The sequence below is a fragment of the Alexandromys fortis genome, unplaced genomic scaffold (genome assembly GCF_014885135.2).
Source record: "Alexandromys fortis isolate MF-2015 unplaced genomic scaffold, M_Fortis_MF-2015_v1.1 scaffold_4, whole genome shotgun sequence".
Classification (NCBI taxonomy): domain Eukaryota; kingdom Metazoa; phylum Chordata; class Mammalia; order Rodentia; family Cricetidae; genus Alexandromys; species Alexandromys fortis.
The window spans coordinates 9348733-9366964 of NW_026067944.1; the positions used below are offsets into that span (position 1 = coordinate 9348733).

An 18232-nucleotide genomic window follows, 5' to 3' on the forward strand; every position below is an offset into this window, starting at 1 on the left:
ACAGAAATTTTTAATAAATAAATAAATAATTAAAAAAATATATACACAAAAAAAATGTGTGACTCAGTAGTAAGTGAGGTACTGGGTTCAATCACCCACACCACAAAAATTAATAAGTAAAAAGGATTCTTTCAAAAAAGACAGAGCAGAAACAAAGAGAAATAATTCTCAAATAAGAGTTCTTTTTAAGATATTGATTGGAATTACAATTCTCTGTATTGGAAGTGAAAATCAAATCACCATCCTTATTTAAGGTGATCTTACTACATTTGTAATACACAGTTTATTTAAGGTGATTTTGCTTATATTTGTAATACACCATTTCCAAATTCTCTGAATAAAACACTCACAGGTGGCTAAGTGTAAGATGATCACTTATGGTTTTTGGTTTTTGGGTTTTTCAAGACAGGGTTTGTCTAGGTAACAGCCGTGGCTGTCCTGGAACTAACTCTGTTGACCAGGCTGGCCTTGAACTCACAGCAATACACCTGCCTCTGTTTCCAGAATGTTAGAATTAAAGGCTTGAGCCACCACCTCTACGCCAACAAGATCACTTTTAAGCACAAACTGACTCCATTGTTCCCGCTTTAAAAGGAATCACATAGAAATAATAATAAAAAATACACTGCTAAATTCTTTATTGTGACCACCTCCTGCTACCAAAGGGATTCGACTTGATTATTCTCTTTGTAGTAACTAATATTTTTCACAAAGGAAGAAAAAGACCAAATATCTCAGGTTTCACATGAATGCTTTTTAGTTATCTTTGAATCGGGAAGTTGCTTTTCTTCAGTACATTGCTGATTATTCTAACATGTTAAAGCAACCTAACATTGATGCTCTTGGACATATTTAATACTGAATGAAGTAATACTCACAGATTCCCTCGCAACGTCATAGAAAGCTGAACGCAACTGAAATGAGAATGTTCGGATTCAGCTAACAGGTTCTGGATCTGATCATTTGTAACCAATTTCCACTGAAATTAATTGAGGTTTGGGAGCAAGAATTCCATATGGAAAATTTAAGGCTGGCCTAGTTTTGAATGGAGTGTGAACTTACAGAAAGAAGCTATTTCAGTGCTCACTAGATACGGGACCGAATAAGTACTGTTTAGCATCAGTCCACCAGAGGAGAAGGCTTTGAGTCTGCAGTGGGATGTGAGACACACTTAACTGACTGTGACAGTCAGCTTTGTCATCACAGTGACCTGGACACAGATACGTCTTTTCAAGCTCTATCCATCCTGGCCTCTTTCAGTGCCTCTGGAGAGCTTTTGAACTTGGACTTGACCTCTCTCGAATTTAGGCTTTCTGTAAATGTAAAGCACTGTTCTTTTCACAGTTTTAGCTTGAGTAAGAAGCCCAAGCCCTACTTAGATTAAGGAGAAGGTACTGAGACCTTAGAAATTCAATGTTTGTTTTTGACCTTTTTTTTTTCTTTTGTTTTTATGAAATTGAGTTAAACACCCCAAAGTGGCACATAACACCCTTCCTTTTTTTTTTTTTTTTTTTGTTTTGTTTTGTTTTGTTAATGTGAAAAGCCCACAGGTTCTTTTGTGGACATCCAGTATAGAGAAACGCTCTCAAAAACTACCTTTTTCTTCTTGATAGCTTTAGAAGAGAGAGCATTCAGAAAAGATGACCTGAGTCAGCCTCAGAAACAACCTAAATGGCCATATTCTCTGTTTACTACATACACACATATATTTGTTGAAATGGGGAATCCTTCACAGCAACCAAATGTATTTAAAGGTCATTGCCTCTCAAATTCCACAACAAAGAATTTCTCACTAGGAGAAAAATAAAAGTTATTGAGTGAGAATGAGAAATAATCATTATGACATCACGGAGAAAGTGGTAAAAAGATGACGAGGAACAGAGAAGATGTCTGAAATTCTGAACACAATGTGAAGCAGAGAAACATCCAAAACATCGGTGTCGGACACCAATGACGTTCAAGGCATTTCTGCCATTACATACCTCAGTCACTTGAGCTTATAGACTCAGTAAGAAATCTTTACCAATATTAGCCAAGGAGAAGGGGAATTGACTCACTGAAGAAACTCAGATTATCTGTTTGTCCTAGGCATTATGGGAATAGAAGAAGGCAACGTCCCTAGCCTGTGAACAAAACTACATTCTGGGCGTGAGGGTGGGGGGGGGACAGAATGTAGTACAGTTTACACAACTCTGATCTGAAACCTGACCTGAACAATGAATAACTTCTTTTCCTTCTACAACAAAGATTTCATGAAAACAGTTACTATTTAATTAAAAGTTTGGGAGGACACTATATTTCAAGATACAGAGATTAAAGCATATTCTCCTTTGAGATCCAACTCACCATAATTCTGAAATTTAATTCAGTTACTTCCAACAATTGTAGAATATATAGACAGTGTGCTGTTTGGATATTTGACATAAAATATTTAGAGCAATAAAGTCTGGATTTATAAAAACTCATAAATAGTGTATTCTGCAAGTACCAACATTGTATTTCTCATGATCAAACAAACACACACACCAACAGCACTGCTTACCTTGCACTGTCAGAGTGGCTGACGCTTCAGCTTTCCCGACCATATTTTCTGCAACACAAGTGTATGATCCCATGTCACCAGCCATCACCTTCCGAATTTTCAAAGTATGATCATCTCGGATTTCATATCTGATGACATAATAAAAGAAAGCAAAGTCATGCGGTTTTCTTCTTGGAAAACACCATTACAGTTATGCCGCTACAGCTAGGAATCAAGTCACATGCAGCCATCCCTCCAAGCAATTAGAAACAAAGTGTAAAACATGGCTTTCCTGCAAATGAATTCATTTTCTAAAAGAACGACTGTCATTGATTTCCTCTAGCTACTGTGCTCAAATTAAAGCTAAATAGCATGGGACCATTCATTAAGTCGCAGATATAAGGGATTTATACATTTTTACCTTTTAAATTCTAACAAGTAGATACTATTTTGTAGATTGGGGAAATTGGAGCATTAGAAGATGAGGAGGCCACTTGGCCTTGCTGCTGAAATGTTTAGTAGTAATACATACTAGCACTGAAACCAGGCATGCCATCCAGTAGATCAGTTCTCTTTCAACTTATCTCCCTTCAGGAGCCTTAGATTTATTAATCTCCTAGATCAAAACCAAAATTTGCCTCTCCTCTGTTAAGATCACAGCAGTAGCGTGGCCTCTGTCCTTAACAGAGCAGCATCCATTGTTAGGGTTTATTCCTGAACATTAATCCTGTCCATCCTAACCTTTTGGGGTCCAGTGATGCCATGCAATGTGAGCTGCAACTCTTTACGACATGAATCCCCTCATCATTTGGTCTCAGTATCTCCAGTCTGACATCTCATGATTGCTTACCAAACACTGTGAGCACGAGCTATGCTAAACTTTCCCACCACATCTCTACCTATGCTGCAACCGTCCTTATCTCGCCTTTCTTTATATGTATAATAATATAAGATATAATACAATGTAATATAGTAATATATGCATATATGTATATAGGGGTATATGCATATATATGTACATTCATATTTCTCTATATATATTTAAGCCCTTGCATATGGTTTGTTTTCCTTTAAGAAGTTTCTATCTATCTGACAAAAGAGCTTGACGATGTTTTTGGGTATCTCTTCATGCCTGCATTCTTCCTTAAGTTCCTTAAGCATAGACTGTTCACCCCTACAATGCTACAATGTGATTCTTCGTGAAGACCCAATGCTGATGATGGAATGAGTACCTGAGAGACAACAGTGTGGTAACAATACCAGACCCTTACTACATTACTGTCGCATCCATCACCAGTGCTCCCTGATTCTTACACCTCTCTTCCTCTCCTAGTTAAGGACTGGATAGACATCAAGAAACCCTGACTTCTATGCTGTAGGAATTCCTACCGCCAGTAGCCTTTAAGTTAACCGTTTACTTGGACGTGGCCTCTTATTCTATACATGCTGATGAAAAGCACGTGTCTGTTCCCTTTCCCCGCTGCGGGATTCGGTTCCTGTTCCCCGAATGAGCAGAGGACTGTGATCTGTGAGGCTACCCCTAAATAAATAACCATCTATTATTCTAAATTCTGAGCTAGTGCAGGATTTCATTTTAAGCATCCTTCTTCACTTCTAGCCTTCCCGGTTACACTCCACTGAGTAAAAAGGAAGTCCACTTTTTAATTAGCTCACAGTGACATGTTTACTGCTGTGCCCTTTCCCTTTCCCATACTCTCCTTTGCAAAAAGTTGCGTTACATTTGGCTTGAGCAGAAGAGAAGTCTGTTTAAGGAACACTGTAGGTACAAGCTATGGTCACAGAACCACGCTTCTGAAATCCTCAGGAACAAGATTTTAATGATCTCCAGGGCTCAATCCTGACCTTGGCCACAGATTCTAGATGTTCTTGTGATGTAAATACATCATGCTAAGTGTATTATAAATCAGTGATACTATGAATCCAACAGTAATTTGATATACTTGATTTTCCATATCCTAACTTTGCAACACAGTATACTACAGAGTACTGTTTTGTTTTTTTGTTGGTTTGTTTCTCCTCTGATCATGGGAACTGGGGCTCATTGCTACAGTCCTGGATGGCTGCATCTCATACTGTATGCCCTGGAAAAGGTTATTATCTGAAGTATGGGTTTTCACCAGTTTCTTGAAGTAAAAGCTGAAAGTGATGCTATCAGAAGTAAGGACGATGACACACACTAAGGACACGTGTGCCCTGATTCAAAAGAGAAATTTCAAACCGATGCATCACAGTTCTAAAGCCCGAGATGTACCTGGATTTGGGCAGCTCTCCATCATCTTTCCTCCATCGAACTGTAGGCACAGGGTCTCCTCGGGCCTCACATTTAAATTCTGCACTGTCATCCACAGTGACTGCCAAATTACTGGGTCTCTTCACAAACGACGGTCTCTCTAGAAGATGAATGAATTGAAAAACACTTAGGATGTTCAGTAAGGACAGATTTCCATTTATTCCGCACAGCTGCCCACTTCTGTAGGCCTTTCACGGTGTTTCGGGTTTATGCTAATCTCATATCTTTGGCTGTTTTATCTCAAGCTGCTTTGTGGAATCCTTCTCACCCCTCCTCTTTCCTGCAAATACTGGCTCACTGGTCTTTCTTTCTCCCATATACTTTGATTAAAGTTGATTTTTCTCCTTTTTATAAGCAGAATGATAATGATGCATATGTTGGACTAGAATTGGATGAAATTAGATAATACACTCACCTAAAACGGTCAGCTCTGCAACTTCACTTTCGCGTTCCCCTACCATGTTGGTACCAACACAGACGTACTTGCCAGCATCGCTCTTGCGGGTATAAGTGATCATGAGCTTTCCTCCTCGTATCTTCAAAAAAACCAAAACCATTGAAATGAATCTTACTAAAATGTTTTTAACTGATAACATAGTAGAGAACCTCATAAATAAAAATTACTTTATAACCAAATAAATCCAACCATAATTAGGCAAAACAGCTGTTGTGTACAATTTGCTATATTTATTAGCAGTAGCCCCAAACAAACTTAATTTCAAATACACAAGATAAAAGAAGAAAAACTTTATTTACATATATATCTGGCAAAGTCTCGCTACTCAAGCTAAATGTTAATTTCTATTTTAAATCAGCTAAAATCTTTCACATTTTATCTAGATATCAATAACAACAGAAGGCTTACAAATTTATGGAAACTACATAACTGACTACTGAATGAAAACGGGTTGAGGAAGAAAGAAAAGACTTTTTGACATTGAATGATAATGAATACCAACAGAGCAAAACTTATGGGACATGTGAAGGTTGTCCTAAGAGGCAAGTTCATAGCACTGAGTGCCTACATTTAAAGGGGGAGAGATCTCATAAAAATAACTTAACAGCATATTGGAGAGTTATAGAACAAAAAGAAGAAATCACACTCAGAAGGAATAGACGGAAAGAAATAATTAAACGTAGCTGAAATCAATAAAAGAGAAAGAAAAAAATCAATGAAAGAAAGAGTTGGTTCTTGGAAAAACTCAGTAAGATTGATAAACCCTTATTCAAATTAACAAAAAGGCAGCAAGAGAGAGAGAGACAGAGACAGACAGAGAATACCCAAATTAACAAAATCAGAAGATAAAAATGAGGACATAACAGAAGATACCAAGAAAATTCAGAGAATCATAAAGACATACTTTAACAATCTATACTTCACCAAATTGAAAAACTTAAAAGAAATGGATAATTGTCTATATTCATATCACTTATAAAAGTTAAATCAAACTCAGGTAAGCAGTTTAAACAGAATTATAACCCCTACTGAAATAGAAGCAGTTATTAATGTGCCCCCCCCAAACAACATGGCCAAAAATGTTTAATGCATATATGAAATAGGATGGTGAGGGATAGAATATGAGAGAGACGGCTAAAGTTAAGGGTCATCTTATGATTAGTAGAGAAATCTAATACATACTCTCCTAAATATATACATATATGAATCTTCCTAAAATATAAACATTTATGAAAGTGACATAAATGAAATTATCAAATAAGGGAGATTGATAGATAAAGCCCGAAATGGACATCTCTTGTCACTAAATGAAGCTTCCAGTACTTTGAATGGGTTGCAATTAAAAGTTGTTAGCCAAAGGATTCCCATGGGCATCCCCAACCCAGGCTGTTGCCAAGACTAGAGGTTGCTCTCCACAAGCCAGATTCAAGGCCCTATTCCTGAAGACCACACCTACCCAACGGTGGACATGGATAAGTTGAACTGGTGCCTACACAGAGCCTTCACACCTACATTCCAGTGTCTTTGGCACAGCAAGGTCCTCTGTAAGCTACCAGGAAGAAATGTAAACACAAATCCAGCTACAAAGCTGCCTATCATAATGTCCTGACTGCAACTTATGCTAGTCAATAATAGCACAAAGTTCACAGGAGTAACTGACATATATACAGATATATGCATAGTCACACAATTTCACAAAAGTAGGATCTTTTAACAAGTGCTCTGCAACCTGCACTTTTAACTAACTGAGATTGTGTTTTTCCATTTTAGTTGTTTAACAAACCATACACAAACAGATATTCAGTATCAATTTGGTTATAGGGCTTTACTACAAAATACTCTCAAATTATTCCCTTGTGGAAAAACATTTCAACATTTTCATGATTCCCTTTAAGAATCAGCTTCCAAATTACCACTCTTGCATTACGGCTCGAAAAAGAAAAAAGAAGAAAAGGGGGGGAAAGGAAAGGAAAAGAACAACAAACTACGAAATTCAATAATAGAACCAAATGAAAGGCAAACCCAACTTTAGTTCCTAATAATGTTTATAGTTCATAATGCTAAGTACTTTGTTTTCTGTATAGTGTGTATGCTTGTATGTGTACATATATGCAGCATGTTCTTTTATATATATATATTTATTTATTATGTATACAATGTTCTGTCTGTGTGTGTGACTGCAGGCCAGAAGAGGGCACCAGATCTCATTACAGATGGTTGTGAGCCACCATGTGGTTGCTGGGAATTGAACTCAGGACCTTTGGAAAAGCGGGCAATACTCTTAACCACTGAGCCATCTCTCCAGCCCCCAGCATGTTCTTTACTATCACCATGTTATGAAAACGATAAAGCAAATTTTATAATTTCTTTCCTTTTCAAGAAAGGGAACAGAGGTCCAGAAAAGCAAAATCCTTCCTCCCATCTGTTTCTACTCTACCAATCAAGGTATTTCTTAACTATACTTCTAAAAGCAGGGCATCTTGACTGATGAGGTAAAGGAGCCTCTACTTGCTCTTGAGGGCCTTAGAACCTGACAAAATGTCCAGGAAAAAGTAGCATTTTTGTGGGATAAAAGGAACTTGTCTACTAAGCAAATAGAAAAAGGCCTGAGATTTTTGGCAGAGTCTGTCTCTTTGACTTTGTGGGGGGCACTGCAGACAGCAAATATACAATTTTAACTCATTATCATAATTACTATTTAATAAATTTGTATTTAATAAACTTGAGTCCTTGAGAGTGAGAACCAGCAGGACATCATAAAATGACGATCCTCCTGAGAAGATATACTGCCCCCTTTATTGTGTGCTTCTGTTGAAATACTTGCACAAGCAAGGCGAAAAGCTGAGGGAGCAGATTCATTTCTCCAAAAAGGAGAACTAAAATGAAGGCTCTGAGGTGTACTCTGTATGTCGTGCTGTTGAGTCTGTCGCTGTGGACAACATATGGGGACATAAGGAAGCTCTTATCCCCAAGAGTCTAACTTGAACTGACCTTGCATACTTAGAAAAGAAGTTCATTTTAGAAGACATAACACAAACAATACTAGATTGATAACAGAAAAACAGAGGAAGCCAACAAATGCCTTCAGCATTCCTTTTGATCAGAAAGTCAATAAGTCAGTGTGCTTATCTACAACAAATAGAAGACCTTGAGTCTAACTTTAAAATGCAGATAATGTAGGAAAACGAGAGCCCAACGATGATAACATATAAGTAATTTCCAAACTCAGAGATTTATTGCTACAGCTTTCATACCATGTAGTGTTTATTTACTTTTACAATTTTTAAATACTTGGGAATGTAGCATCTTAAATCAACTTGAGTTTGTACACATGGGACATCAATTAACATTATGCATTACAGCCTGCTGTTATTCTATTTTGAAAGATTACATACAAATGGAGAAGGAGGGGAAATTAAGTAACAGAAATTATGGGGGAGATGCTGGGAACGTCTCAGCCATGGAATAATTCCAACTGTGAGAGAATGGGAGGGAACAGTCACTGAGGTGAAAGCTGGAAGAGCCGAGAGAATTTCTGCTATACGCCTTATGTACGTAAGTCCAACCACAGTAAGTTCGTTTTTCCTGGAACATAGTTTACAATTTAGTGAAACAGGAGACCTGCTTTTGTTGTGATATAGTGATGTCTCAGAACTGAGTATTAATAGACAAACCATTCCTATCTTATAAACATGTACTTTAAAGACATGGTTTTTTAAAAAAATAGCATTAAATTAAAGGTAAGTAAATTTAAGCCTTTCTAGGTTGCCATCACTTCCTTCCAAATGATGAATTTTAGTGGGGACAATCATCCTGCTGGCTCACAGGGGATTGCTGTAGTATCTGGAGACTGACTTGGTGGACAGAAGCAGTGGCAAGGAGCCACATCAGTGGTAACTGGAGAGGACAGGCCAAAGGCGTTGCTTATGCTCCTAGCTCCTAGAGTACTCAGTCATTCTCCACCTCAGAGAATTACTCATTCCAAAATGCTAATGTTGCTGAAATTAAGAAGCCTCGCCCTAATGTCCTAGCTGTGAGCAAAGGATAAATACCAGCTTAAAACAAGGAGAGGAAACAGGACACAAAATGAGGTGATAGCAGAACTATTTATTCCACTTGTAAAAATTCTGAGATTTCACAGATGGCTATAAAAACCTCTCCAATATATAACCATCCATCCCCAGCTACGTACTGTTATGACTGCATTAAAAACATAAATGTATCTTCTTGTTTGGTTTTTGAGATAGAGTCTCATTATGTAGCCCGGGCCTGGAATTCACTATACAGACCAGAATGGCCTGGTACTCAGAGAGATCTGCCTGCCTCTGCCTCCCAAGAGCACCTGGTCAACATGGTATTTTATACCGGCTGGAAAAAAAAGTCTAAAGTTCTCAAAATAGACTATGCATAGATGAAAACATCACTTGGAGTAAAGACAAAAAAAATGTTAACAAGGGGCCAGCAATGAAACAGAACAATGCAAGTGTGAAAAAAATGGTAGAACAATACAAACTTCCATTTTCACAAGTTAAGTTGATGTTGATATAACAGCAATGGCTATATTGAGATGGGAAAGTCACAATTCTATTCTCTTTGACCACACGAACGGAAACTACAGCATTTTCAATAGAAAGGGAGACGAATCTGTCCAGTACTGTCACCATGATCAAATCCCACACTACAAGTCCCTTCTATCATCAGTCTGCACTTTGTGTTGTCACATATTAAGACTCTAAGTGTATACTGAGTTCCTACATGGAACACTATGGTGTCCTTTCCAACATTTTCGAAAAATGACACTTCCTCTCTCTCTAAACAGAGAGGAAAAACATGTCCAACCCCCACAAAACACAATAAATGTGAACAGAGCACTATTTAAAACAAGCTCAGATATGCTTCTTGGCAGGTCTCTTCCTACAGCTGGATTTGACAGCCAAATTGTAAACCTATCAAAAACTAGTTTGTATAATGAACAGACACAATGTTAAACAGTGAGCTGCAGCCTAGAGACTTCAATTAACATAATCCTGGGGAGGGTGCCGCCGAATTTGCTAAGCTCGCAGACAATATGCTGGCATCCCGCCTCTGTCAAAAACCCAAGGCAGGGTCCAACTTCCTTGTTACCATGCACCTTAGCAGTCCACAGCAGCAACCACATTAGACATCCCCATTTCCATAAGCCCTAGACAGTGCTTTGGGGTGGGGGGCTCGGTTATGTACATACTCAATGAAATCAAAGCAAAAAGAGAGGTCCTGGAGGCCCGTTTCCTTTGCAGGAAGGAGACAGAAGGGGAAGAGAAAAGGTGTTAATTTTTTTTAAAATCTCAAATATCTTTAAACTTGATATTTTTCTTTGGAATAGCCTCCAACTTATAAAAAGTGGTGTTTGAGAGATATTAAGGTAAGGAAACCCTCCATGTGGTCGATACATATTGTATTAATACACTAGGAGCTTGCTCGAAGAGAAACTAGACATGATTGTTTTCCTTGGGGGAGGGATTGGCTCCAAGCACTTAATGATTTCTATGGAACAGGAGGCAATCTCTTTTTCTAACTCCTTTATCTTCGTGGAACTGTCTCTGTTGAGTGACAATATAGACTATGTCACATGTAGGAGCTGTTTTCTCTGCCAAAAGCAAAGACAATAGTTTTATGCCTTTATGGAAACACAATCACAGTAAGCATTTTTATTTCTAGCATAAAGGGGGAAGAAAAGCTAATAATCTCTGCATTCATAGGAACATGTTTCTAAGAGCGGAAGGAAGGGAGGGAAAAGAGGAGGGAGGGAGAAAATCAAGGAAGATATTTTGGTCTGTCTATTCTATGGGTAGACAGTTGAACCCGCAGTCAGTTTTTTTTCCAATCAGAAATAAAGATGAACTCAACATGAACTCCTCGCTACGCCTTCGTTTTCTACCCTAAAGCAAGTCAGATGATTTGCAGTGTCTGTTACATGGGATATCTTTTTTTTTTTTTTTTTTTTTTTAAAGACATCACCTCCTCAACATTCTCCATACACCTCTCAGTTAACCGCCTAAGCCAACTGGGGCTAATTAACTAGTTTGGCTACGCAAAAATCTTCTCTGCTTTTAATTACATTAACTTAATGTGACTTGAATTCAACAGACCAAAAACTGAAACCACTAATTATATTAAGGGCTTCAAAGTTGATTTCAAATTGCTAACCAGCAAACTGTCCTATAATTTATTCCAATTTCTTTAATAGATTTTTGAGTTCAAAAACCTGTGTCCTTTAGAAATACCATCTAAGAAACAGATTTGAACAAAGGAAGAAAATACTGCTATAGAATGCGAACACAGAAAGGTATTTCAAACAATATATATAAGATGCACAGAAATCCCCTGACATCATTGAGAATTTGTGCAGTGCTTCATTGTCACAGATTTTGAGAAGACCAAAAGCTTGGAAATACTCAATGAACGTCAAAGTCTTGCTAAGTGTGATCAGCACAGAAAGGAAAATTCTCTAATGTACCTGGGCTTAGAGGTGATTTTTTCCTTATAAAAAGTGTCTTTCTCATGGAATTATTTTTAGGTTATAATGAAAAGTAGTTGAGAAGTTTTGGATGTCAGTATCATTCTTCAATGATTCCCCACTAACTGCTTGAGTAGGATATCCCTACAGGATGAGCTGTCAATTCTGCTTAGATCCTTTAACCATAGACTTGGAACAAGTTGTTGTAAGCGACAGAGATACCCACCATGTCAGCTCTCATGACAATGAGATGCAGGTAACTGTTGAAGGAGCTGCGGGTTGCATCCCTGCCGCCCTGCTTCCAGCCGTCTGGCTAGCTTATGCTCCGAAATAACAACACACAAACTGTACTCTTTTAAACACTGCTTGGCCCATTATATCTAGCCTCTTCTCGGCTAACTCTCGCAACTGGACTAGCCCATTTCTAATAATGTGTGTAGCACCCCAAGGTGCGCTTACCGGGAAGAGCTTCATCGCGTCTGCCCCAGAGAGGAGAGCTATTGAGTCTGAGCTCACTTCCTCTTCCTCCCAGCATTCTGTTCTGTTTACTCCACCCACCTAAAGGCTGGCCTATCAAATGGGCCAAGGCAGTTTCTTTATTAGCCAATGACCTTCCTCCATCAGGTAACCAAGATGGCTGGCTATATTATTCACAGTCCTGAGACACCTCGGGGACATTTATAGGACATTTGTGTGTTTGATTTTGTTTTTCGAGGCAAAGTTTCTCTGTGAAATAGTCCTGGCTGTCCTGGAACTTGCTCTGTAGAACAAGCTGGTCTCGAACTCACAAGGACCCACCTGCTTCTGCTTTTCAAGTGCTGGTATCAAAGGCGTGTGCCCGACTTAATAAATATTTTTCAATGTATTTGTTGTTTTCTTTTGTGAGTATATGAGGCACATAGATACACATGGAGGACAGAGAAACCACATGAATGGTTGAAGATGTGTACTCATCTTGGAAGCAGTTGTTTTAGCTGTTTTAGCCTGTTGGGGCATGTTCCTGCTTTGCAGAAACAGACTCAAAAAACTACCCAAGACTTCTTTCAACAAAACCACATGAAGAAGAGTTATACCCACTGAAGCTCCTGTCCCTGCCCCCACCAAGCATCTCTTCTCTAAAAAAAGAACATCAAATCAATCACAGAAACAATGATAAAATATAAATTAAAAATACTTTAACATGGAATATAGAAAAGAGGAAAAAAGAATTATATCTTTCAGTGGGTGCATATAAGTAATTTTAAGTGTTAATGTTGGCCAGTTCAGAGAAAAGCATCCTTATCATCTAGCCCAAACTAGTGCATTTGTTAAAGACAATGATAGGAGCATTGGCTCTATCCAATCACAGTCTGGTAATCAAGCTAGTGAGTGACAGGGCAGCCTAGGCAACACATGTAGACCTTACCTGAAAACAATAATAAAAAATACAATAGTAATCTTAGGTCACTGCATACAAAAATAAAAAAGTAATGGTAGCATAATTCTACTGCACAAATGAGAAAGGACTGGATAAGTATTCCAAAATGTTTCATAGAAATAAAACAATTTGAATTAACTGAAGATAATTTAGGCAATTCTGCTTCCATAGAATATCAAAGAACATAAAAATAGTTCTTTTGTGGCCATTTTTCTTATTCAGATCCTGCCTTGAACTGTTCAAGAAAATCGGTTTAAATCAGGATGACAAAATCTCTTTAGTAATTATTATTTAATGTTATATATAGGCAACTTATACTTCTGAATATACACACTAATTACTACCTTTCTCTTTGAAGCTTAGATTTAAGAGTTATTATCAAAAAACTCATTTTTTCCTGATAATTCAAGAATTATCAATTGTCAGCTCAAAAGCATTGAAAGAACTACTGCCACAATTCCATCAATTTCTCTTGGATATAAGATACACTTCAAGAATTAATTTGTATGTAGTCTACTTATGTGGTCTAACAAACAAGACTTTCAATGCTATTTGTGCCGATGACGGAAGGATCTCAGGAAGATCTCAAATCTCAAGTGTTTAGATTACCAGCAACAAGAAACTAGAGCCGGCCACATCACAGTCCTTGAACTAGCAAAGTTAACTTACTTTCTAGTTTTCAGAAAACTATTGACATCAGATTCATGAAAAACAACAACAGCAACAAAAATTCTTTTCTGCGGCTATTTTCAATCTGGGACATAAGAGCCTGACACAGGAATCAGAGGAGGGGACTGAGGAGGCGGAAGAGAATGGGGGGGGGGGCGGGGAGATGAATTGTTTAAAATATTTCCCACTGAGGCTTTCTGACTAAGAGAAACTCCAGTTCTATGTGGCCGAGACAGGGATCGTTGATAAAACCGTGGCACACTCCTGACCAGACACAAAAGGGAACAGCTGTGCCCTGAGTAGTATCAAAGAAAGATAATGAATGAATACCAATATCAATCATATTTTATTTTACTGTAGGGTATTAAAAAAAATCAAACCAGCCAGATTTTAACTTCATCATAAAAAAGTATTCAACTTGATAGTGCAAACTATTCATCTTTATTTTACTAATTCATTGGCTTTGTCTCTTTCATTTTTCACAGCCTATTTAAAGTGTAAATAGTACTCCTGGGAACTGCACACACATACAAAATAAACTTTCATAACCAAAGGCCTGGCAACAGCGTATACATCGCGCAGAAAATATGAGAACAAACTGGAAGCAATCACATCATCTTTCTATATTTAATCTCCTGACATAAGAAGGATAGCGTTCCAAGGGTGGGGGTGGGGGGGAGAACATAACGTGTAAGTCTTCAGATTATTCTCTTCAGAGAAGAATTAGGGAAAGCGGGCAATTAAGATCTTTTCACTGGTGTCCTATATTTGCCCAAGCTACAGACATACAAGAGCACATGATCCAATTTCATTTGTTTGCTGGTACACTTTACAACGCCGTTTGAAAACCAACATGATTTCAGCCAGGAGTTTAAACACACTTGATCGTCGGAAAGAAGCAACAAGAGACTCATGCAGAAAAAGCAATTATCCCAGTGGGAGCACGTGGCTCTCCACACAGCTTGGGGGACTGCCAGCTGAGAACACAGGGCCAGGGAGAATTCTGTCTAGGACTGTGGCAGCTGCCATGCTAGGCGACTTCCGGCTCCTACTTAACTTCCCAGCTTCCTCCCGGCAGTTTAGAAATTGGTAACGGGCTACTTGGCGGCAGCAGAAGTGCACCTATGATAATTTGATGACAGACTTCAACTAGCCTAGCTAATTGCAGGCAAGGGGGAGGCACCCTGCGGAGACACCGTTAAGTAGAGGGGAGAGGATGATTTTCCTTGTGAGGGATAAATTATCTTCCGACATAGTGCAAGTATACCCCCAGAGAACCTATTCATGAAGCTTTATTTTAACAAGGGAAAAAAAGTAGAAACATGGTCTTCTTAATGCCTACCTAGTTTGCTTGCTTAAGTGGGGCCCAAAGACGAAATGAAGACTTGAATTTGGCATTTTCTCTTGCAAACCCATTTTCTTGGGCCACCGCACTATGGAATCCAGAGCAATCAAGGGAGAAAGTCCGCTCTAATTTACAATATTCCAAACTTCAGCCAGCAACTGCGGACTGCGGGCGAAATGGAAAGCACTTTGACCCAGCATAGGCTTTTAGCTGATTTCCAAGGTGTCTGATTCTCAAGCCACTTAGACTAGACCCCCAAAGTGAATCCTGCGAAACGTAAGCGATTTAAAGAGTGGTTTTTGTCATGAAGTAGTCTTTGCTAGTTGTCCCCTAAAAGCAAGGGAGCCGATAGGCTTTTACCTCTATGAAAATTCTAGGCAGATTATATGGTAGTGTTGGGCTTGGATATGAAAAATTAATTTAGCCCACAGCTATTAAACTTAATGTATTATTTCCTTCACAGGTCTCATGAAACAATGTCCTGCTGTTTTAAAGGGAAAAACAAAGTCTTATGGGCAATTTTCACTCTCCCACAAAACCAGGTTTGCTGTTTGTCACCTCAGCCAGCCATCTGGCTGTAATTCTGAATTTACATGTAGTCACCGCTAAGACAGCCTGGAATAAAAGTCTTCAGAGGAATTATGACTATGCTCTAGAAATAAAGATGACAAATGTTCATAGTATTTGAGAAGAGAAAAGCTCATTTTCAAACTCTTGGCTCTTTTGAGTTACAAGGACACCAGCTGAAAATACTTCCCCAACAGTCAATCCGTGTTTTTCTCTCTCTGCCTTCTTAGGGCTCCTTGTTCTCTACACTGCGAGGATTTCCTTCATCACCAAATACTTTGCTAAGATAATGCCTTTTCCAGAGACCCGGTGTCATTTGTAACATTACCCTGGAAATTTAAATTCACTTACATTCTGAACACAGAAACCCAGGGCAGAGACAATCACCGTGGAGTACAGCATGAATTCTTGGACATGGAAACACAGTGACCAGGTTTACTTTACAGAAAGAGATTTTTTTCATTTGTGAATATAAAAAAAGCACCAGGAGTATCTAATATTACTACCTCAGACTCTTTACAAGTGTAAACATGTTTGTTAAAGCTGCAGGTTGAGGTAAAGTCTCATCTATCGCTGGTGGCGTTTTTCATCTCAGAATATCAAAGAGGAACAAGAGAAACTTGCAAGTAAGCAGCTTAGTTAACTAATTCATTCATCAGAAGACTGAGCCCATTAGACTACAAGTATGAATTCAAAACTCAAACAGCCAATTTCTCCCTTCTTTTGTCCTGAACACGATACTATGCTAGAATGCATCTTCTTAATTTGACAGTTCTGTATGCCTCAATAATGGAGGCACACATCACTAGAAGACAAATCACTCCTATCTCTCAAGGTTATGTACATTAATACACACACACATCTAAATGCATATTCGTACGAAATGTGATCGTTTATTTGCCCACGTGGGGGCTGTAATCATTTTGGAACACAAAGATTGCAGGAGAGTTCAAAATCAGCCTTCAGCTTGAACAGTAGCCAAGTACAAGCACTGATGAACCCATGATTCCTAAGGAGTAAAAATAAGTGCTTCCCATGAACTTCTATTCTATAGTGATCTATGAAAACAAAACAAAAGACAAAATTACTTATTTAAAAAATATTTTAAAAAAATCATTCGGGTTTGCATCAAAGGCATATTCTTGCAATCATATGCAGTTCAGTTCTATGGCCAAGACAAAAACACACTGAAGAGAAATGCATTGCAAAGCATCAAGGGAGGCTAGATTGCTATAATGGATCTGATGATTGCACCTTATCTCAGCCCAGCCAGTCAATGGGTGCTACAATTGTTCTTGACCTGGGTCTAAATTATACTGTTCAAACTTGGAGTTGGAAATCAGAATTTTGTGAATCCTAGGTTGCTTCCAGAAAAAGAAAAAAAAAAAAGGTCACCAGGAGCTTTGGCATTGCCAAGTGGTTGTGTCAGGAGTCAGTGGGAAGAGGGAGAAGCAAACTACAATGAGAGGTAAATGTAATTTCACTATCATTTTGCTTGTCTCCCACACATGACACACAGTCTGTGATGACCAGGACTTCGTCCTAACTTCAGCATTTAAAAAACACAGCATGTATGTAGAAAACATATTACTTGCATTTTCCTCCCCACAAAAATCGGATGTATAGACTTCTAGTGAAGCCAACAGTCATCTCTTCAGATAATGCTTAGTATTCTAGAGCGTGGGTTTGTAACAGATTCTTCTACCGTGGAAGACAAATTCAAATCCTACTCACTTTCCCAAACAAATGCAAGTAAATTCTCTGATGTTTATCTAGGGATTTTAAATGAGTTAATCACCCCGCTCGCTGAAAGAAAAAATCACAAAAACATGAGATTTGAAAAAAAATCCACTGTCTTATGTGGAATATACGTTTTAATGGTTTTGTAGGCAAGTAAGTACATGAAATTTTCTTCATCAAGTCTGTAGCAAGTTTAATCAATATCGAAATTATTTCATATAGCAACCTGTGTGGTCCAATGTTCATCTGAATTACAGTGTCTTAACACCTGTGGTATAGCCCACTGCTGCATGCATTATCTTTAATTTCATAACCCACTTCACTATGAAGTAGATTATAAAATTACACATTCTATTATTTTTTGATAAAGCAACTAACATTCAGGAAATGTAAAAAATTAGCTTCACGTAGTTCCATCAGTGCCCCGGATCTCATTCTACACACAAACCAAGCAAAGTTTCCATAGTGGGCTTTCTTTTGGATAGAGATGATGAACTTATATTTTCTTGGCTTTCTATACAACAAGGAACAAATCTAGAGTCACATTCAAAGGTATGGATACAAAAGACTAGATGAACCAAGAAATGCGGTCTGAGGGCTTTGTCAGTAGGTTAGACTCAGTTCCTCCTTTCAGCAGGGGTCAGTTTTAAACCTGCCTGAGTGGGAAAGCCAGCTCAAAGGCCCTTAACCCATCTAGTTGTCATCAGGA

The 18232-nt window shown here is 38.3% G+C and overlaps 1 protein-coding gene across 4 annotated transcripts in view; it reads right to left on the reverse strand.

Moving 5' to 3' along the window:
• The window catches only part of Robo1 (roundabout guidance receptor 1), a 376555-nt gene that overhangs the window by 109487 nt on the left and 248836 nt on the right, over nt 1-18232 (reverse strand). For all 4 annotated transcript variants that reach the window (XM_050148900.1, XM_050148897.1, XM_050148898.1 and 1 more), the window contains exons 4-6: nt 5248-5368; nt 4794-4932; nt 2543-2670 (exon numbers count right to left, since the gene is read on the reverse strand). In XM_050148900.1, the coding sequence (XP_050004857.1) occupies nt 2543-2670; nt 4794-4932; nt 5248-5368 (388 nt within the window). The remainder of the gene's footprint in view (nt 1-2542; nt 2671-4793; nt 4933-5247; nt 5369-18232) is intronic.